Genomic DNA, 23,370 nt, shown 5'->3' on the forward strand with positions numbered 1-23,370 from the left:
ATACTTACCACAACACAATTCATCCTCTGATCTTATTACAGAAAAGAGCAGTGCGGATCATTCACAACGTTGGTTATTTAGAACATACTCATAATCTGTTTATGCAATCAAAGTTGCTCAAATTTAATGACCTTGTTAAGTATTTAAAAAATGATTGCCGCCTAATCTACAACGTTTTTTTATAAGACGAGTGCAGGCTCATAACTTGAGAGGCTTTGGATATTTCTTATTGCTGAGAGCTCAAACCACTCGTAAGCAGTGCCAAACTATTAATCGATTTAAACTATCATACAAACATGGGGTCTGGTTCAGATGAGGGTCTTTAATTTGACTTGCTGCTGTACTCTGTCTCAAAGTGTTAACATGTGCTCAATATGTTTCCTTACCATTATTGCTATGTTGTCTTACCATTGTTGGTATATTCATTATTCCTACATTGTTGATACAAATTATTGTTACAGTGTAATAATTATTGTTACCTGTGGTAATGCCACTATGATACAACATCTGTATTATAATCCTTGAACAAAGTAAGAGTGAAACTCATGTGAATAATCACTGAATGGAGAACTGGGGGTGGGATTAAATAAATTATCTTCTTCCCACTCCCTTTCAGGCAAAACTGGACAATCATGCATTACATACTATACATTACATTTTGCACTATATTAATTTATATTATTATGTGTTGTCAACTTTGTACTTTTTTATGTCATTGCCTGAAATAAATAAATAAATGAAAAAAAAAGGAAATGAAATGAAATAATTATTAACCAAAGATCGGTAGGACTCACTGTGCATTTAGCAAGCTTTAGTAGATAATTAAAATAGGAAAGTACTTGCTGATGATTTACTTTAGTGCTTTGGTTTACTAAAATAACATAAAAGATTACATGTTACATTACGTTCAAAATTGTATTGGTAAGATTTCCGGCCTATTGAAAATACCTAAAATACAATTAAATAGTATAAAATGTATTTCGTTGTGAATATATCCTCCATTGCTTTCAATGACATGTTGGGTTGAACCACCGGTTGCGCGTTAACTTCCGAGAGGCGGGAGTCACATTCCCTTTCTGCTTTTTTGATTGGTCATCACGAAACTCTTCCACCATCTCATTGGTCTAACGCTTGTAGGCGATGACACTGTGTTAGGTTGCGCCGCAGTAATCCCATAATAACAAACGCCGCTTCTGACAGCAAACTATTGATATTGAAGACAGCTAAACGGAGTGATTTTGTCCGTTTGTTGACTCCCCGAGTCTTTCTTGTGGTCCCTTTGCGATGGTTAATCGTCACAAACGGTAGTCAGGTAAGTCACACAACCAGCAACCAGCGTTATCACGGAGAAAAGGGACGCTGTTATCGCTGATGTTTAGCTTGTTGTCTGTCGCCCATCTTCAATGCCAATGTGTTGTAAAAGGTAATAGTTGTATTTAAACGTTAAATCATCGCATATGCTACTGTCATACATTTTGAATGAGCTCATTACGTAATATTTATTATTTCCTTTGGAACAAGTAAACCATTTGAGCTAGAAGGACGCCCACTGGTGGCAGCGCTGTATAAAGACAGTACCTTAAATACGCCACTAGATGTCGCTGTGACCTAGGCGCTTGTATGAGAGGAGTGCGGCAAACATCTATTTTTCAGCAACTTGTTGTTTCCTATTGGTCTGTTTTGCAAAGTGATGTTTTTAAACCCCAAACAGCATACTTAATATGTCTGGGATAGTGCAAAATACATTCTAGAAGTGGGATTTATGGCTCTTTGAAGGGAGCTGGATCTTGAAGAGCCGTTCCTTTTATAAAGCCTTCAAAAGACTGTCTCGCTATTGTAGTTTTTTTTTTTTCTAATATCTGAAATCTTTTTTTTAAATTTATTTTTTGTTGTGTTTTCATTCCATAAGCCGGTGCCATATTTCTATGCTTTTGCAGTGACATCACAAAAAAAAGTTTGAATTTTCCCTTCACCATATAGAAAACAGTGTTGATGGATATAAAACGTATAAATAAAATAAACATTAATAAAAATTAGCACGTAATAAAAATGTGAGGACAAAATTGTATTACCGTACGCTTAAATCACTACCCTTTACAATAATGACCCCAAAAAGTGAATCTAAATAAGTAAAATTAATACAGTACATTTCAAACATAATAGTGTTTTAAATATATGTTAAATTCTAAGTTTTAATAGTCAACTTTTTTTTTTGTCATTTAAAAAAAAATAAAAAGTTTCTCTAAAGTGTTTTTGTAGTCAAGTTACCAGGCGGGTCGAACGCATGTGCGGAATTGGCACGTTAAATTTGCATGTGCATAAAAAAGCGGCTCCCAAACGAACTGGGAATCTGCTCTCATCATTCACCTAAAGCTAAAAGAGGCTTTCAAAATAATTGATTTGTTCACAAACGTCACATCTCGAATACGTCCAAACTGTAAAAATAGCCTGCTAACACGAATAATCTATTGCACAATATCCATATCGTTGAAGGTTTTTTTGATACCAAAAAGCTAAAAGATGTATTTTCCTTTCCCAGTGGCATCTTTTCCTTGCTTTTGGTCTCCACCCACCCACCAGCAGCTGTCTCAAAAAGGCTCGCCATGCTGCGAGAGAGCTCCAAGGCGTGGAGCAATGGCTCCGAGGCCTACAGCAGCGACCCGGAGGAGGATGAAGAGGAAGAGGAGGACATGGTGTTTGGGGACAATGACCCGGACGGCGTGGCGGACGAGATGATGGACCTGAGCGACCTCCCCACGGCGCTCTTTGCATGTGGCGTCCACGAGGCTGCGTTTGACGAGGAAGTGGACAGGGTGAGTAAACTGACCATTGAGGCGCACACACATACTATTTGCACACCTTAATTTTAGTGTATGCTACCCACCTAGGTCATGTTTATATGAGTCATTATTCATTAGATTAGTCCATCCATCCATCCATTTTCTACCGCTTGTCCCTTCCGGGGTCGGCTGGAGCCTATCCCAGCAGCATTCGGGCAGAAGGCGGCGTACACCCTGGACAAGTCGTCATTAGATTAGTATTAAAATGTATTTGTGGAAGTCGCTTCCTAGCAGTTCCACTGTAGACATGGCACAGGAGCCAAGCGAGCAGTTTTAACAAAGTTTTAATGTGCATATATTTTTGTCCCAGTCTTTCTCCAGTAGAACGTGACTTTTTAGTCACGTCCGTATCCTCTCTCTCCTCCTGCTCCCGGCCACTTACTGTTAAAGACAACAGATGATTAGATTAACACGTACCACCTGTGAAATCTAATCACCTGCCAGCTGTGTCTCACCGTCAGCCCATGCCCCGCCCCTATCCTATGGTGCTCATCCTCAGCACCATAGACAGAGGTGGTGACCTTTGCTCCTGCAGGCGCGCTGGCCACACCTCCCTCCACAGTATTATTAAATCAACATTGCTTAGTTTCTTTGGTTGTTTGTTCGCTACAACTACTCACTAAATATGCAAACTTTGTAAAGGCATGGTCCAGAAAAGGTATTTTGGTGGATAAAGGTGTAGATGCTGGATATTTTTATTATTACCAGTGGATCCTTGAATTCCATTGGTAATACAATATTGAAATTTGACCTCAATTTCCTTTAAAATGCACTTTTAAAATGGTGCGTTTTGATGTCTTTTTTGTTTAGTTTTTTGTAATACAGCTACAGAAGGGTACCAGTGATGACAAACAAAGTCATGAAGTATTGTATTATTACACACCAGCTGTTTGATTGTAACACCCCCAAATTTGGGGGTGTTAAAATTGCCATGAAAAATCGCCAATGCTAATCAGTAGCACGTGTATGGCAAATCCAATGTAAATTTGTATTGAGCTAGAGAAATTTGAAAAGCGTAGCCTTACTACACATTTGAGGGTTTACTTTCTTCGTTGGCATGGAAAATCGCAACAATACCTATAGGTAGCTGGACTTAATCCATTCTGAGGCGTGCTTAAGGGCTTTTTTCCCCGCCAAGTGTTTGAGCCGGATGTGACGGCAAGTGCAACAAATGTACCGAAAAATGACATTGTTTGGTTTTGCGTGAATCGATACCTGATAGCACTGGTGGGATTTGGTCGGTATCTTTGAAAGTACTGAATTCGATCAATCCCGAGTTCTGGTAGTGACAGTTTGACTGGATTAAGGCAACTTTGACTGAAATCAGTCAAAAAAGAACCTTCTTATGTGGAGACTTCAACATTGACCTCTTAAACCCTAACAAACAAAAGCCCATAGATGACTTTATTGACACAATGTATAGCCTAAGTTTATATCCTAAAATCACAAGGCCAAGCAGAATTTCAGGACACAGCGCCCCACTTATTGAGAATATTTTTACTAATGATTTTGATAACAATACCACAAGTGGCCTGCTAATATCCGACATCAGTGATCACCTGCCAGTTTTGGTTGTTTTTTATCATCCATGTTCCTACAAGGAGAGCAACATGGATGATAAAAATAATTTTCGAACAATATATGTACAGAACAAAGTATGACAGCTTTAAAAAAATGACCTGAGAAATCAAAGATGGGAGGATGTCTACAGTGAAAATTATGTAGATGATGCATATGGTAATTTTTTTTAATAGCTTCGAGATGCTTTATGACAAACACTGTCCATTGAAACAACTTAGTAAGAAGCAAAAGAAAAATAATCAACCATGAATGACAAAAGGACTGAAAAATGCTTGCAAAAAGAATTATACATTATGTAGAACATTTATAACACAATGATCTACAGAGGCAGAAAACAAGTACAAAATGTATAAGAACAAGCTAACTGGCATACCATGAACATGTAGTAAAGAATATTAAAGTCCATTATTGGACCAGAACGAAAACAATATGAGAGCAATACGGGGCATCCTAAATAGTATTATTAAAAATGGTGCTAAAAAGGACTATCCTAAATACTTCTTAGATGGAATTGTAAAAAATAACAATATGAACGAAGTAGTTAAAAGCTTCAATAAGTACTTTGTGAACATTGGACCAAATCTGGAGGAAAAGATTCCAGATTCCTAGTCAGTTGAAAACTTGAATGACACCGTAGATAGAAACCCCAACTCCATGTTCCTAGAAGGAGTGATAAAAGAGGAAAATAATCAATATTGTGAAAAAAGGTCAATCCAAGACCTCAACTGACTGACCTCAATGAAATTGATATGAAAACGATAAAAAAGGTTATTGAAGAGATTTCAGAACCTTTAACATAAATCAGCAACGTATCATTTCAAACAGACAAATTCCCAGATAAAATGAAAATAGCAAAAGTCGTACCGATTTATAAGACTGGAGACAAACACCAGCTTACAAACTACAGACCTGTTTCTCTAATTCCACAATTTTCTAAAATCATTGAAAAACTGTTTTACAACAGATTAGACAAATTCATAATTAAAAACGAAACACTCACAGACATCCAATCTCAACATCAACATCAATGGCACTAATATAAATAACGGAAGAGATCACCAATGCAATAGATAGTAAAAAATGTGCTGCTGCAGTGTTTATGGATTTAACAAAAGCATTTGACACGAATAATCATAGCATCTTAATAAACAAATTAGAACGGTATGAAATCAGAGGGTTGGTCCTGAACTGGGTGAGAAGCTACTTAACCAAAAGGAAGCAATACGTGAAGATAGGCGAACACACTTCTACAGAGCTGAAAATATTTTGTGGCGTACCTCAGGGATCAATACTTGGACCAACATTGTTCAATCTCTATACAAACAACATTTGTAAAGTTACAAAGGACTTTAGTATTATTTGCAGATGATACAGATGTGTTTTGTTCAGGATTGAACCCACAAAAGCTTATACAAATAATAACAGAAGAAATAAACAAATTAAAAAGATGGTTTAACAAAAACAGACTATCTTTGAATCTCAGTAAAACTAAATTATTGCTATTTGGTAACAATAGAAGAGAAAGTCAAACAGAATTACAAATAGACGGAGTAGACAATGAAAGGGTAAAAGAAAACAAAATTTTGGGTGTAATAATAGATGATAAAATGAACTGGAAATCTCATGTAAAGAATATACAACATAAAGTAGCAAGAAACATGTCAATAATGAATAAAGCAAAACATGTTCTAGACCAAAAATCACCCCATATTCTTTACTGCTCAGTAGTGTTACCATATCTGAGTTATTCTGTAGAAATATGGGGAAATAACTACAAATGTGCGCTTCATTCACTAACAGTGTTACAAAAAAGATCTGTTAGAATAATGCATAATGTTGGATATAGAGAACATACAAATCCTTTATTTATTTAATCAAAAATATAGAAATTCAACGATTTGGTGCATTTGCAAACAGCTAAAATTATGTACAAAGCAAACTATAACCTGCTACCCAAGAATGTACAACAATTCTTCTCAACAAAAGAGGATAAATATAACCTTCTAGGAAAATCTAATTTAAAACATTTGTATGCTCGTACAACACTTAAAACCATTAGTATATCAGTATGTGGAATTAAATTATGGAATGGATTACCCAAATAAATCAAACAATATGGAATGGATTAACCAAATAAATCAAGTAAAGCACCAATATGATTCAGTTTAAGAGACTGTTCAAACAACAAGTGTTCACAAAGTACACAGAACAATAATTATGGTGAACATCTTGAACCCTTTTTAAAAAATAGTTTTTATTTTTTTTAGATAAAAACTATTTATGTATTTAATATTTGTTTACCTACTATGGTATATTATTTATTTATTATTTATGTATTCACTGTTCTGTTACAGAGAACAAGGAAATGGGATAAAATTGCTAGGGTATGAAAAGGGCTAGGATTAAATAAGATGAGCTTCTTCCTACTCCTTTTCGGAAGTGCTGTAATGAAATAACTGGAAATATGTGATGCATTACATTGTATTGTATGCATGTTTGAAATAAACTGAAACTGGAACTGAACTGAACTGAACTGAACCCCGGAACATATTAATTTCCCTTTCCACACACTAACTTTGTTCCTCAGAGTTAGAATGCTTGGAAGAGGACGGACAGAAACATTTTTAATTATCTGCACCTCTAATCCACTTATACTGTCCTCCCATCCTCCCAGCAAGCATTCGTCACCACTTTTGACTTTGGGGTCACTCCATTGCTTCTCTTTCTGAAGAACTTTGTTGTTTACATCTCCTTCCTAAACTACTTGCACACTACAAACTCCTCCGTGGGTTTTATTTTCATCTCATTTCTGCATGTTTATTATGCAAAAGCGGCGAGGCTAAATGCGGCGCGTGCACACAATCCCTTTAAACGAATCACTCCCGTTTTGTAGTTCGCTGTTTTTCACGCAAACACAGCTCCCAGCAGTGGACGCCGCCACCCCACCCCTCTTCCCTCCCCGGCCTTTTTAAGTGGAAATGCCACCCTCACATCTCTTTAGTCAGAGCGTGGTTCAACTAAACCAGCCTTACTATAAATAGACATATTGACATTTGTTCAATCTTCTAAAAACGAGGACATGAAGCGGTTATCAGTAAGAAAGACAACGCTGGCTTGTTACTCTATCTTGTTTATGCCTTGCAGTCTTTAATTCGTTTAAAGGCCGTAGAATCCCAGCTCAAACTAAAAGCTTGACATCTGCACACTCAGGGACATGGCAACCTACATTTTTTTGTGTCTTTGGGCTTTTGGCTCTCTCCCAGCGACATTACCTCCTCCTTGTGCGCTCAAAGGCCCACATGCTGCAGGACGGGATGTTTTATTTTTTTTACAAAAGAGAGGGAGTGAATGGAGAGAGGCTGTCGACATACACTATACAGCCATTTTTGTACAGTGTTTTAAAAACATGCCCCTTTCTTCTGTGTAAAAAAAGACTGAATTCTATGTATCTACACAGTGTTCTCCAGGTTTTTCTTTGTATCCGTACTTTTATCTTTTTACTGTTTTGAGATTAGGGTTTGGTATTATTTTTAAATTAAAAAAAAAAAGTTTTTTGTCATAAAGAAATACAATCATGTGTGCTTACGGACTGTGTCCCTGCAGACTGTATTGATCTATATTGATATATAATGTATATATTGTGTTTTTTATGTTCATTTAAGGAAAAAAAAAATATTTATTTTTATTTATTTTTATTTTTTTTAAATTTCTTGTGCGGCCCGGTGGTTGGGGACCACTGTTTTAGTGCATGTGTATGTTTTTTTAATATTTTTTATTTTTTTTGTCATAAAGAAATACAATCATGTGTGCTTACGGACTGTATCCCTGCAGACTGTATTGATCTATATTGATATATAATGTATATATAGTGTTTTTTATGTTGATTTAATAAAAAAATAAAAAAATATTATTATTTTTTTTAATTTAATTTTTTTATTTCTTGTGCGGCCCAGTACCAATCGGTCCACGGACCAGTAACGGGCCGCGGCCCGGTGGTTGGGGACCACTGTTTTAGTGCATGTGTATGTTGAGCGGTGATGTTAGGTTTAGGGTGGGAAGTCTAATTAATATTAAAGACCAAAATCGGGCTACAAATAAGATCTTGTTCAGGGCCACCCTGCATGCCTGTTGTTGTCGTAGTGATGTATGTATATATGTATGTATGTGTCAGATGGCTGTCTATATTTGGGTGGTGGCCTTAGGGAAGGGAGGAAGGTTGGGCTCTCGCAACGTACGTGAAGGGAGCGGGTGCTCTGCTGGCTGAAGGTCAGACATGATGCGCTGCGGAGTGATTGCCGCAGGCCTCTGCTCCCACTGCGTCCTCAATATTAGTCTGCTGCAAACGACAGACTCGGGAGTAGGGGGCAGGGTCAGCTTGTTTGGCTTTTATCGACCGCCCCTGCATGTAAATGAGTATCTACAGGTGACGTCATATTCTAAAGGTTCACACTGAAATGATGAATAAATACAGTGATGAATACAGTAGCGAATATCTTTTGGGGCTCTTTAGGGGTGTGTCATTATTATTTATTTTAGTTTTTTGCTAGTCGAATAAAACTGCAAGTAATGCAAGAAGAGTCAAAATGTCTAGTTTTGATATTCAAAACAGCACTTAAGTGATTTTAAATTTGCCGTCAGTGTGTTGATGTGAATGTATGGGTGAATGTCATGTATAATGTAAAGCGCGTTGGGTATCATTCCAGGTATAGCAAAGTGCTATATAAATACAGACCATTTAACAAACCATTAAAATTGTGGTTCATGCGTCAAACAATTACAGGCATATGGTAAGTATTGTACTTACAAAACAGGCATTTGCACAATAATTACATGTTGTCAAAGCATCTTCCTGCTGGAAAATGTTGAGCGATTGACTTGTGAGACAGTGTCCTATGCTGGATTCATAGCTTCAGCACTCTGTTTCCCCCTGCCAATAGTGCCATCAAACCACTTTGTAATCAAGTTGCCATTAAAAGACCTAATTATTTACAATTTAATGCATTGGCGGAAATCTACCGTATAATATTCTTGTAATTTTTAGTACATCACCATCACCGTGTAATAAATAGAATAAATACTGCTTTTTGTATATTGACTGCTGTCACACAGTTTTAAGAAATTACCGTAATCTTGATCATTACCATTTAAGTCTCTCTTTAAGATCTAAAATGCACTGCTTCAATTTTGTCAAGAAACACAATTGCACTTTAAGATTAAGAGCATCTGGGGGTGGGGGGTAAAAAAAAACAAAAAACATGTCTGCCCAAGAGCGATTATGATCAGTCTTGTGCACAGTTTCCTCGATAAAACTGACAGCCTCCCCCTCGCCCCCACCCCCGACACCGCTTCTGATTATGAAACTGTACAATTTAAAAATGTCATGTAAGCCGTTACCGCGTGATAGATTGCAGTCATGCTCCCCGTGCGGCGGTTCTATTTAAATCAGGATTGTTCCGCGACTCAACCGGTCTAAAAAAAGAAACGGTCCGTGGGCGCATTCAAGAATGGAACGTGTCGTAGTTTATGGCGTTGGCTCTTATTTAACTGACGCCGAGCATAAACTGACCCATGAATTGCATAAGACCGGCAGATGATTGCTGTGAGAAAGTAGGTTGTTCTGCAGACATGAGTGAAGTTTGGGATTGTGTTGCTCGCATGTCTTATTCGGTCCTCGTTTGGACCGTGTTTCCATCAGTTCAGTTGACCATAGTACAGTTCGGAACGGTAAACTATGATGTGCTTTGTATTTCCACCGTGAGGTTTGTAGGCATTATGGCAATAGTGTACGTTAGCTGCTAGTGTAACACGCCATTGAATTCAACACAGTAAACAAAGGACAAGGGCAAGCTTCGTGTGAAGATTTTCTAAAAAACAATCAGTAAACTGCAGTGTTGTCGGCGGTACCCAACAACATGGTGCACACATGTACAGTGGTCAGTTTGTTTATCCCGCTAGGATACATTGCAAGTCTGTTATTTCATATTTTGTGTGTTTAGAACAGGGATGTGCAAACAATGGCCCGCGGGCCACATCCGGCCACATCCGGCCAGCCAAATATTACAACAGCAGTGTTTCCCATAAACTGCCAAGATACCTGTGGCAGTGGGGGCGTGGCTATGGGCGTGGTCACCATGACATCATCGAGTAATTTGCATAATTTACTACAATGATATGATTTTCTCTAAAAAGGCTCAAAATTTGTATACTTACTAATTAATAATAACAGTTTTGTTTTAAACGTCCATCCATCCATCCATTTTACAATATAATTACAACACTTTATGTACATATTTATATACAGATTTGAACAATAAGTTATTCACTGAAATATATTTATTAATTGTGGTTCTTACAAAAAATATATCTTATAAAATATAAAAGCTAAAATGTCTCTTAAAGCTCTGCCCCTTTAATTAGTGCATACTAAATAATAACTTTAGCCTACTACTACAACCATATTATTTACCAGCAACATAAAGTGAAACAGAGGCAGAGGTGTCCTGCCACAGTCAGTAACAAATAAACAGAAAACAGTAGTGGTGAAATACAAATAAGGCAACAAGAGAAGTATCCTACACTTCTCTTTTGTAAAGTAAATCTGAACAGCCTATATGGGCATCTACATCAACTATATGATTTGCCTGAGAAGCTGGACAGGACAAAAAAAAAAAAAAAAAAATTATTTTATTTTATTTTATTTGTGGCGGACGTAATTCTTTCGTGGCAGGCCGCCACAAATAAATGAATGTGTGGGAAACACTGAACAGAATTAAGCAAAGATCTGTTTTGAAAACCGAACTTATACTAGACTTAGGCACACTGGCAAAAAGAGTGATCAGGTGTATACCCCGTAATACAATGTTTATGTTTCTTTAATGTTTCCTTTTTTATTTATTATCATTATTATTTTTTTAACCTTTATTTACCCAAGAAAGTCCCTTTGAGATTAAGAATCTCTTTTTCAAGGTCGTCCTGCACATTCATACACCAGTGTATGTGCCACCGGGAGCAGAGTGGGTGAAGTGTCTTGCCCAAGACACAACGGCCGTGAATAGGATGGCTCAAGCTGGAATTTAACTTGCAACCGACAGGTTGCTGCCACGGCCTCTGTACCATCCGAGCCACGCCGATCTGATATGATATTGCTGAAAATAGATGTATTATAATTAAATTGCCCATGTTTGAGAAGTCTACCCTTAGTTCCAACATATGGTTTGAAATGCATCATGTGCTCGCCTGGCCGTCCGTCAAATTTTAAAAGCCAATGTGACCCCAGTGCCAAAAAATTAGCCCACCCCTGTTTTAGAACATTACTTAAAATATCAACATGGTCAAAATGGTGTTGCCTTGTTCAAATTTGAGGAGATATAGAACATTACTTAAATATCAACATGGTCAAAATGGTCTTGTCTTGTTCAAATTCGAGGACATCAAATTTTTTGTGAAGAGCTTAATGAAACCCACTTGGTGGCGCAACTACACTCTAATGGTGAGTTTAATCAGTTGTCTGTTGGAATGCATAAGAAAAATCAGTTGTTTAGTCATTTTTGGCAACAGTCCCACAAGTCGTACACTTTGGAGTGCACACAGTTTGCCTCAAAATTCAGGAATTTGGTTCTAAGACAGGGGTCTCAAACTTGCGGCCTGCACTCCATTTGCAACCTTCAGGGCCATATTTTGTGACTCTTTACTTAAATCTGGCGTACTTGAATCTTGTGTCCCGAGGGCAGAATTAAAACGGTAAATCCCGCCACCCCACTCCGCGCACAAGCGCACCTCGCTGATAGTGCTTCCCAGGCTCCTCCTTTTTGGAAGTGCACAAAATTGCGCACAAGAGCTGTAGGTTGTTGACAGTCTGAAGTTGCATCGAAGGATTCTCTCGTTCGTATTTGGTTGCAGGCTATCGGTAACACATTTCGCCACGCAAAAGGATACACTCAAAATATGAGAAAATGGAACATTAGTGTAGTGTAGAAGGAAAACAGCCACTTGTGCATCCAAAGTTAGTCCAAGACAGGCCTGCAATACCCTCCATCCTGAATACGACGGACCAATATATATTCGAGTTTTGGCTATTTGGTTTTTTAGACGTACAGCGTCTTTCATTTCTTCTTCTGATTTCCTCTTTTGGGTTCGTTAGCAGTATTTGCGTATTTGCTGTAAAGGCAAGCGCATGTAGTTGGGGTTTGGTAGCCATGCTTTGCTGAAAACAAGTTTGCACAGTGCACGCGCTTGAAGGCCCCTTCTGGGGTCTGCTGACCTCTCCTTTCCTTTATATTGTAACATGTAAAAGTCGTCTTTTTCTTGGTGGCTTGCAATTCAGCGAATGGGAGCAATCAATTCTACCACTAAATCACATAAAAATACTTTAAAAAAAACGTCAACAATACTTCATTTACATTCCATAACCTGTATAATGACCAAACTGACATTGTAATTGTAAGAGCGAACACTGAGGAACTCTTTGTCTAGCGTACTAACACATCGGTGTGTTACGGTATTAGCCGTAAAAGCTAACTATGGCAAGAGATAAGCTAGCTTCTACGTCAGCACGAAACGCTTTTGATTTTGTAATGCACAACACTGCTATACGACACCAATCTATACTGACTGAAAAACATGAACAGTCATATTACAGTATCTGTAAAGTATTCGCCAACATTTCATGTTTGTGTTTTTCACTGCGAGCCATAGAGTGTATGTACTGTAGTTGTAATGACACAAATGACGTGCTGCGTGCATCATGGTTACAATGTAGTGACTCACTCAATGAACAGTCTGGTCCAGCTGGCTGGGGACGTTTCTTGTTAATTATGGGTAAGCACGCCATTTATGTCGAAATAGCTTGGCTCCAAGTTCCACATTTTGCAGCTTTGATTCACTTTCACCTCACTCTCTCGGCATTCGTCTGCTCCAACGTCTCACTCTTTCTTCGTACTGGCTTCTAGAAGTAGTAGTTCATCCTCTATGAATTCAGATTCCAAAAGATACGGTTGTGAATCCTCATTTGTCCAAAAATAGTTGTCTTGGTTGTTTGTTACCAAGTCTGCCATGATTACAACACACAAGCGTTTTGTATCAGGAAGTTAGGAACACACTGGAAGTCAGAGGTGCACTGCTATGGAAGTGGAAATAAATGTGCCGTAGAATTACTTCCGGCAATGATTAAAATGACCAAAATACGGTAAATATTGAACATATTACATATTGATATAAATGGGTCTGTTACTACATTATATACGTATAGACTTCAGTGTTTCCCATAAACTGCCAAGATACCTGTGGCGGTGGGGGCGTGGCTATGGGCGTGGTCACCATGACACCGAATAATTTGCATAATTTACTACAATGATTCGATTTTCTCTAAAAAGGCTCAAAAAATGTATACTTACTAATTAATAATAGCAGTTTTGTTTTAAACGTCCATCCATCCATCCATCCATCCATCCATCCATTTTACAATATAATTACAACACTTTATGAACATATTTATATACAGATTTGAACAATAAGTTATTCACTGAAATATATTTATTAATTGTGGTTGTTACAAAAAATATATCTTATAAAATATAAAAGCTAAAATGTCTCAAAGCTCTGCCCGTTTAATTAGTGCATACTAAATAATTTAACTTTAGCCTACTACTACAACCATATTATTTACCAGCAACATAAAGTGAAACAGAGGCAGAGGTGTCCTGCCACAGTCAGTAACAAATAAACAGAAAACAGTAGTGGTGGTAGATAGACACAGAGCTTCATCAAACATCTGATCCACTGAACAAAGAGCTCCAAAAATCTTGAACTTTAGACTGCCATCAGTTTTACTCCCAACACTTAACCATGTGTTCCCTACTGCCTGCAGACTTTGCACCCTTTGTTATATACACATGTTGTGTTTCTAATATAAATACATTTAATAAAGTCAAATACAAATAAGGCAACAAGAGAAGTATCCTACACTTCTCTTTTGTAAAGTAAATCTGAACAGCCGATATGGGCATCCACATCAACTATATGATTTGCCTGAGAAGCTGGAGAGGACAAAAAAAAAAAAAAAAAACGTTTTTATTTTATTTTTTTTAATGTATTTATTTATTTATTTTTTAAAATTTGTGGCGGACGTAATTCTTTCGTGGCGGGCCGCCACAAATAAATGAATGTTTGGGAAACACTGGACTTGCGTTAATAGAGGGTTTTGAAGTTGTTTTACCTACATCTTCCAAGCGATTTTTATCATCTTTAAAATCCCGCCCTAAAAAGACGTGTGTTCTTGTCTCTCATAATCATTGTGAACGATAGACAACATTTTTTTTTTTTAAAGTGAAGTTTCCCTTTAAAAAGAATATTAAGGCGATGTTGAATCCCTCTAATAAAGAACAATAACGGGGCAGACACCGACTGGCTGTTTTTAACTCAGCATTGGTAGTCTGCGGAGTGGAAAGAGATTGATCACTGCAACGCCTGTGGAATGTTTTTTTTATTCCTAGTTAATAAATGGATTGAACATTGAACATAGTAGTAGTAGTAGTAGTAGTAGTGTGTGTGTGTGTGAGTGCAGTGGCTGCACTAGTAAAAAGCTACTTCCTGAAGAGTAGCATGCCACATTACATCCAGCATATCTGTAATGTAATTGTAATGTACATACAATTAATTACTAAGGACTACTGATGGAAATTAACTGTTGGCCAAATCTGGTGCACTCAAATCCTTGTGAATAATGTATCGTGTACAAAAACTAAAATAAAACCAAAACAACTAACGCTGTTAGTAGCGCCGTTATTATGTAACACTGTTTTCCCGAACACTGCTCACAGTTAATAGACACAGTAATAAACACAATCTAAACTCGGTTTTACACATCAAGAAACCATTGCAGTAGTTAAATTAGGCTGGGTTATTGTGGCAAAAATCACAATTATTGAACATTCCACCCCAATTTTGGTGAATGCACGATTATCCCCCTCTCAACGACCCTACGTTTTAGTTGACGTCATCCTTATTGAAACCCAAATATGTTCTAACAACTAGAATGGAATACATTTTGGGTATGCCTGACTGTCTGCGTTTAACTATACAACCAGTAATATAATTTAAGTGGATGGTGTGTTCGTAAAGAGAGAATTGCAAGGGGGAAACCGAAATAACTGACACAGCAGTTTCTGGTCTGTTAGAAGCTCTAAATTCCGGTTTCAATTATATAATTTTTTTTAGGAATCTCCCAGACCTAGGATTTAGTATACACTTCAGGGCTTCCCGCAGCTTGAAATCTACAACTGGCTGTGGGGGCATGGCTAGAGTGACGGGTCTACATGCAAGAGGATCCCCTGCTGGCCCCACTATGGACTGGACTCTCACATTAACTGTATCCACTCGGCATCCATTGCACCGGTCACCCAGGGGGGATCCCCACATATGTGGTCCCTTCCAAGGTTTTTCGATGCTCCTTTTGGGTTGAGTTTTTTTCTTGACTTGATGTGGGATCTGAGCCGAGGATGTCGTTGTGGCTTGTGCAGCCCAATGAGACATTTGTGTTTAAGGGCTATATAAGTAAACTTTGATTGACTTTGATTGATTGATATATATATTAGGATATATATATATTAGGGCTGTCAATGTTAACGCATGTGTATAATATAAAAAATTATCGCGTTACCACAAATGAATGATGATTAATCACAATGTTTGTTTTGACCGGCGCAGGAGGGCAGTGCACATTATACACCGGCAGTGATCACCTAGCACACTAGTTAGAGCGGTGTGCTCTTAACCCACTTTTTCTTACAAACATACCTCGATGGAACTTAAGATAAAACTGAGGTTATTAGCCAGTATTGCAGCGACAAACCCTCTTACCATTGGCGCACATAGGGTTTCCAAACGTCCCTTGAAACATGGAGTCATCCTGTATTCAGAAACAAAAGTACGCCTTCCGTATTGAGCTGTCAAGGGACACATGCACTTTGTCTAGTACAGGGGTCGGCAACCTTTACCACTGAAAGAGCCATTTTGGCAAGTTTTACAAATTAAAGAAAATAATGGGAGCCACAAAAAAAAAAATTAAATTTAAAATGATAAACACCGCATATAAAGCTTAAATTGCTTTGTGCTATGTTAACCAGGGGTCTCAGGCACCGGCACGCACTTTAATATGGAAATTTGATAGCGTCATACTTGCCAACCCTCTCATTATTTCCAGGAGACTCCCGAATATCAGGGCGTGATGGCACTGCTTTTGGCGCCCTCTACAGCCTGCCCAAACAGTGTAACTGCTCGACCACATGTAGAATGCAGCTTCAGCTTGCTCACGTAAGTGACAGCAAGGCGTACTACGTCAGCAGCCACACAGCTTACGCTGACGGTAGCCGTACCGTATAAAACAACTTTAACACTGTTACGTTACAAATATGCGCCACACTTTGAACCCACACCAAAAAAGAATGACAAACACATTTCTGGAGAACATCTGCACTGTAACACAACATAAACACAACACAATAAATACCCAGAATCCCATGCAGCACTAACTCTTCCGCTCAACCGACGCACTAGGGGGAGGGGGGGTTTGGTGGTAGCGGGGGTGTATAATCTAGACCGGAAGAGTTAGGGCTGCATGGGATTCTGGGTATTGGTTGTGTTGTGTTTATGTTGTGTTATGGTGGGATGTTCTCCAGAAATGTGTTTTTCATTCTTTTTTGGTGTGGGTTCACAGTGTGGCGCATATTTGTAACGTAACAGTGTTAAAGTTGTTTTATATGGCTACCGTCAGTGTAAGCTTTGTGGCTGATGACTAAGTATGCTTTGCTGTCTCCTACGTGTGCAAGTAAAAGCTACATACAACATGTGGCCGGGCTGGCATGCTGTTTGTATATGCTACAGAGGACAATTACTGCAGTGCAATTAGGGAACGCCCTTAATTTAGTAATTAGAGTGAAAATAGGATTATATTTGCCCTGGGAGTTATCTAGGAGAGGCACTGAGATCCATAAATCTCCTGGGAAAATCGGGGGGGTCGGCAAGTATGCAGCTGAGCCGCATCAGAGTGGTCAAAGAGCCGCATGCGGCTCCGGAGCCGCGGGTTGCCGACCCCTGGTCTAGCATTTTAATTAGGTAAGTGGCCAACAGAGCCAATTATTTTGATTTAATGTTCCCTGATTGGTGCGCCCTGTTAAAGACAAAGGTAAATCGTGATGTCACACGCCAGTTTTTAAACAATAGTTCAGCTACAGTAGCCAACACGCACGGAGCAGGCATCTTGTCAGTGCAGCAGATAACTAAAGTAAGTGTATATAAGTGTTCTGCTGTCTATGGTTGCAATAAGCGCAATATTTATGTGAGCGTGTTTGTTTCGTCACTGAGTGCAGTTGGTTTTATCGTGATTTGTTATGAATTAGAACGAAGAAGTCACCCAGCATTACAGGACACCGTTCGTTCAACTTTGGAGGTTTACTCAGAGCACTTCCTGGAATTACTGAATACGTTTAAAGGCCTACTGAAACCCACTACTACCGACCACACAGTCTGATAGTTCATATATCAATGATGAAATCTTAACATTGCAACACATGCCAATACGGCCGGGTTAGCTTACTAAAGTGCAATTTTAAATTTCGCGCCGAAATATCCTGCTGAAAACGTTTCGGTATGATGACGCCTGCGCGTGACGCCACGGATTGTAGAGGACATTTTGGGACAGCATGGTGGCCAGCTATTAAGTCGTCTGTTTTCATCGCAAAATTCCACAGTATTCTGGACATCTGTGTTGGGGAATCTTTTGCAATTTGTTCAATGAACAATGGAGACGGCAAAGATGAAAGTTGTAGGTGGGAAGCGGTGTATTGCGGCAGGTGTTGTGCCGGATAACGCACCCCCGCCGTAGAATGCACCCCCTGACTGTTGTGCTGGATAACACAGCCGGTGTTTCATTGTTCACATTCCCGAAAGATGACAGTCAAGCTTTACCATTGGCCTGTGGAGAACTGAGACAACAGAGACTCTTACCAGGAGGACTTTGAGTTGGATACGCAGACGCGGTACCGTGAGTACGCAGCTGCGGCTTCCAAACATTTGATCGCTTGCCCGTACGTGCGTGCCGCTATGTGCATGTCACGTACGTAACTTTGGGGACTTTGGGGAAATATATGTGCTGTATGAACTTTGGGGAGGTGAACGGTACTTTGGGCTGTGGGATTGAGTGTGTTGTGCAGGTGTTTGAGTTGTATTGGCGGGTTATATGGACGGGAGGGGGGAGGTGTTTGTTATGCGGGATTAATTTGTTGCATATTAAATATAAGCCTGGTTGTGTTGTGGCTACTAGAATATATATATGTCTTGTGTTTATTTACTGTTTTAGTAATTCCGAGCTGAATATCAGGTCCCACCCGCCTCTCACAGCATCTTCCCTATCTGTATCGCTCCCACTGCCCTCTAGTCCTTCACTCTCACTTTCCTCATCCACGAATCTTTCATCCTCACTCAAATTAATGGGGAAATCGTCGCTTTCTCGGTCCGAATCGCTCTCGCTGCTGGTGGCCATGATTGTAAACAATGTGCAGATGTGAGGAGCTCCACAACCGGTGACGTCACGCGCATATCGTCTGCTACTTCCGGTACAGGCAAGGCTTTTTTTATCAGCGACCAAAAGTTGCAAACTTTATCGTCGATGTTCTCTACTAAATCCTTTCAGCAAAAATAAGGCAATATCGCAAAATGATCAAGTATGACACATAGAATGAACCTGCTATCCACGTTTAAATAAGAAAATCGCATTTCAGTAGGCCTTTAAAGGCCTACTGAAACCCACTACTACCGACCACGCAGTCTGATAGTTTATATATCAATGATGAAATCTTAACATTGCAACACATGCCAATACGGCCGGGTTAACTTATAAAGTGACATTTAAAATTTCCCGGGAAATATCCGGCTGAAACGTCGCGGTATGATGACGTATGCGCGTGACGTAGTCAGTTTAACGGAAGTTATGGTACCCCGTAGAATCCTATACAAAAAGCTCTGTTTTCATTTCATAATTCCACAGTATTCTGGACATCTTTTGCAATTTGTTTAAAGGCCTACTGAAAGCCACTACTACCGACCACGCAGTCTGATAGTTTATATATCAATGATGAAATCTTAACATTGCAACACATGCCAATACGGCCGGGTTAACTTATAAAGTGATATTTTAAAATTCCCGGGAAATATCCGGCTGAAACATCGCGGTATGATGACGTATGCGCGTGACGAAGTCCGAGTAACGGAAGTTATGGTACCCCGTAGAATCCTATCCAAAAAGCTCTGTTTTCATTTCATAATTCCACAGTATTCTGGACATCTTTTGCAATTTTTTTAATGAACAATGAAGGCTGCAAAGAAGACAGTTGTAGGTGGGATCAGTGTATTAGCAGCGGACTACAGCAACACAACCAGGAGGACTTTGTTGGAGCGCTAGCCGCGCTAGCCGCCGACTTCACCTTGACCTCCTACGTCTCCGGGCCGCCAAACGCATCGGGTGAAGTCCTTCGTCCTTCTGCCGATCGCTGGAACGCAGGTGAGCATGGGTGTTGATGAGCAAATGAGGGCTGGCTGGCGTAGGTGGAGAGCTAATGTTTTTAGCATAGCTCTGTGCAGTCCGGTTGCTAAGTTGCTAAGTTAGCTTCAATGGCGTCTTTAGCACAGCATTGTTAACCTTCGCCAGCCTGGAAAGCATTAACCGTGTATTTACATGTCCACGGTTTAATAGTATTGTTGATTTTCTATCTATCCTTCCAGTCAGGGGTTTATTTCTTTTGTTCTAGATGCTATCACGTTAGCTCGTAGCTAAAGCATTTCGCCGATGTATTGTCGTGGAGATAAAAGGCACTGAATGTCCATTTTGCGTTCTCGACTCTCATTTTCAAGAGGATATAGTATCCGAGGTGGTTTAAAATACAAATCTGTGATCTACAATAGAAAAAGGAGAGTGTGGAATCCAATGAGCCAGCTTGTACCTAAGTTACGGTCAGAGCGAAAAAAGATACGTCCATCGCTGCCTCTCAAGTCATTCACTGTAACGTTCCTCATCTACGAATCTTTCATCCTCGCTCAAATTAATGGGGTAATCATCACTTTCACGGTCCGAATCTCTCTCGCTCCATTGTAAACAACGGGGAATTGTGAGGAATCCTAGCTCCTGTGACGTCACGCTACTTCCGGTACAGGCAAGGCTTTTTTTTATCAGCGAGCAAAAGTTGCGAACTTTATCGTCGATTTTCTCTACTAAATCCTTTCAGCAAAAATATGGCAATATCGCGAAATGATCAAGTATGACACATAGAATGGATCTGCTATTCCCGTTTAAATAAAAAAAAATCATTTCAGTAGGCCTTTAATGAACAATGAAGGCTGCAAAGAAGACAGTTGTAGGTGGGATCGGTGTATTAGCAGCGGACTACAGCAACACAACCAGGAGGACTTTGTTGGAGAGCAGACGCGCTAGCCGGCGACCTCACCTTGACTTCCTACGTCTCCGGGCCGCCAAACGCATCGGGTGAAGTCCTTCGTCCTTCCGCCGATCGCTGGAACGCAGGTGAGCACGGGTGTTGATGAGCAGATGAGGGCTGGCTGGCGTAGGTGGAGAGCTAATGTTTTTAGCATAGCTCTGTGCGGTCCGGTTGCTAAGTTGCTAAGTTAGCTTCAATGGCGTCGTTAGAACAGCATTGTTAACCTTCGCCAGCCTGGAAAGCATTAACCGTGTATTTACATGTCCACGGTTTAATAGTATTGTTGATTTTCTATCTATCCTTCCAGTCAGGGGTTTATTTTTTTTGTTTCTATATGCAGTTAAAGCACGATGCTATCACGTTAGCTCGTAGCTAAAGCGTTTCGCCGATGTATTGTCGTGGAGATATAAGGCACTGAATGTCCATTTCGCGTTCTCGACTCTCATTTTCAAGAGGATATAGTATCCGAGGTGGTTTAAAATACAAATCCGTGATCCACAATAGAAAAAGGAGAGAGTGTGGCATCCAATGAGCAAGCTACGGTCAGAGCGAAAAAAAAATAATATTTCACTGCATTCTAGTCCGTCACTCTAACGTTCCTCGTCCACGAATCTTTCATCCTCGCTCAAATTATTGGGGTAATGGTCCGAATCGCTCTAGCTGCGTTGAAAACAATAGGAAAATATGAGGGAGTGAACAACTGACAACGTCACGCTACTTCCGGTAGGGGCAAGGTTTTTTTTTATCAGAGACCAAAAGTTGCGAACTTTATCGACGTTGTTCTATACTAAATCCTTTCAGCAAAAATATGGCAATATCGCAAAATGATCAAGTATGACACATAGAATGGATCTGCTATTCCCGTTTAAATAAAAAAAAAATCATTTCAGTAGGCCTTTAAAGTTTAAACAACTTTTCTTGCCAGTTCCAGAAAACCAATATTGACACATTGTTGTTGTCGTCAGTTATTCTTTCACACTTTTTCTCCAGCTGGCTTAACGCTCCAAAGTAATTTAATTTGCTTATTTCTGCTTTACTTCACATTCATCATTTGGGTTCTTGTCCCACAAGTGTTATTTAAATGTGTCTCCATCTCTCTTTCATTCCCCCTCGCTGTCTGGTGGCTCTCATCCAGGGCTAACAGATGATGTCTCATGACCGACAAGTTGAGTAGTGTGCAATGTAGAAAACTTGAGCTTCTCTTTGAATTAGAACGATAGCTAGAGTCAGTGCAATTTTTTTTCTTTTTTTTACCGTCTTTGTCTCCCTGTGAAAGTGGCAGAAATCTCTTAGAAAGTCGCCTCAAACTGCCTCGGGTTCTTTTCTGACCCGCTTTTTTTTTTTTTTTTTTTCAATCTTTGTTGTTATTATGTCTGGAATTCTTAGCCATTATGCCTGCATGTCGGTTGGCGGGTTCGCCTAACCCGTTCTGAAGATTTGACCTGATTTCTATTGAAAAAGCAAAAAAAATCAGAAAATGCACGTGTGGCTTATCACTTTCCTCCTACAGGCCCCTCCTTTTCTTCTGTCTCCGTCCTGCTCGCACAATGATGGCGGCTCATCCTGGCATCCTTTAAGCCGCTGGACGGGGTTAGAACACTGAACACCAGCTGGTGGCACACCAGAATTGGGCCAAAAACCCTTTGCTCTGACAAAGCTCACGCTTTAGAATAATACACTCTGTTGTTTGACATCATTCTATACATGAATTTGCTTTTTAGATAGATAGATAGATAGATAGATAGATAGATAGATAGATAGATAGATAGATAGATAGATAGATAGATAGATAGATAGATAGTACTTTATTGATTCCTTCAGGAGACTTCCCTCAGGAAAATTAAAATTCCAGCAGCAGTGTATAGAATTGAGATCAAATTTTGAAAAGTAAAAAGTTAATAATGGGGGTATAAATGGAAACAATAAAAATATTACAATAAGAATAAAAATAAAAAGCAACAATAAGAATAAAAATATAACAGTAAAAATAAGAATATAACAAGATAAACTAGGCAGTAGTGACCATGTTATGAAAAAGTATTGTACTGTTATTGTTTTGCATCCCCTGTCATCCTAGTACCTCCCCATCCCCCCAGAGAGGGGGGTTACTAGGATGGATCTACTTTGTCCATTACTTGGTGATCTTTACCAAGGGTTTTAAAAGTGTACATTTGGGAGTAGAACACTAGAAGGAATGCAAGATGTTTGTGAAATTTCAAGTCAGACAACATACTGTACTGTATCTCAGGTGGTCAGAAATAATACTGTGCATCATCTATCATCGTATGTAAATCCATTCATAGCTGTCTTTGTTAACTTAATGATTTTATGAGGTTTTTTGCTCACTCCAGACTTTACTCACTCATTATGTGAACAAAAAAACTGTGCATTTAAAATTTCTTGCATTGCACATTTTAAATTTAATATATATTTTTTTCCTCATAGGACGACCTATGTAAACATGT

At 39.2% G+C, this 23,370-nt stretch overlaps 1 protein-coding gene across 1 annotated transcript in view; it reads left to right on the forward strand.

Moving 5' to 3' along the window:
• The first annotated feature begins 1,148 nt into the window (after positions 1–1,148).
• rcan3 (regulator of calcineurin 3) overlaps positions 1,149–23,370 on the forward strand; it is a 90,108-nt gene continuing 67,886 nt past the window's right edge. The window contains exons 1-2 of the mRNA XM_062041509.1: positions 1,149–1,312; positions 2,540–2,813. Of these exons, the coding sequence (XP_061897493.1) occupies positions 2,604–2,813 (210 nt within the window). The 5' untranslated portion in view covers positions 1,149–1,312; positions 2,540–2,603. The remainder of the gene's footprint in view (positions 1,313–2,539; positions 2,814–23,370) is intronic.

Source organism: Entelurus aequoreus, linkage group LG03 (assembly GCF_033978785.1).
Source record: "Entelurus aequoreus isolate RoL-2023_Sb linkage group LG03, RoL_Eaeq_v1.1, whole genome shotgun sequence".
Lineage (NCBI taxonomy): Eukaryota > Metazoa > Chordata > Actinopteri > Syngnathiformes > Syngnathidae > Entelurus > Entelurus aequoreus.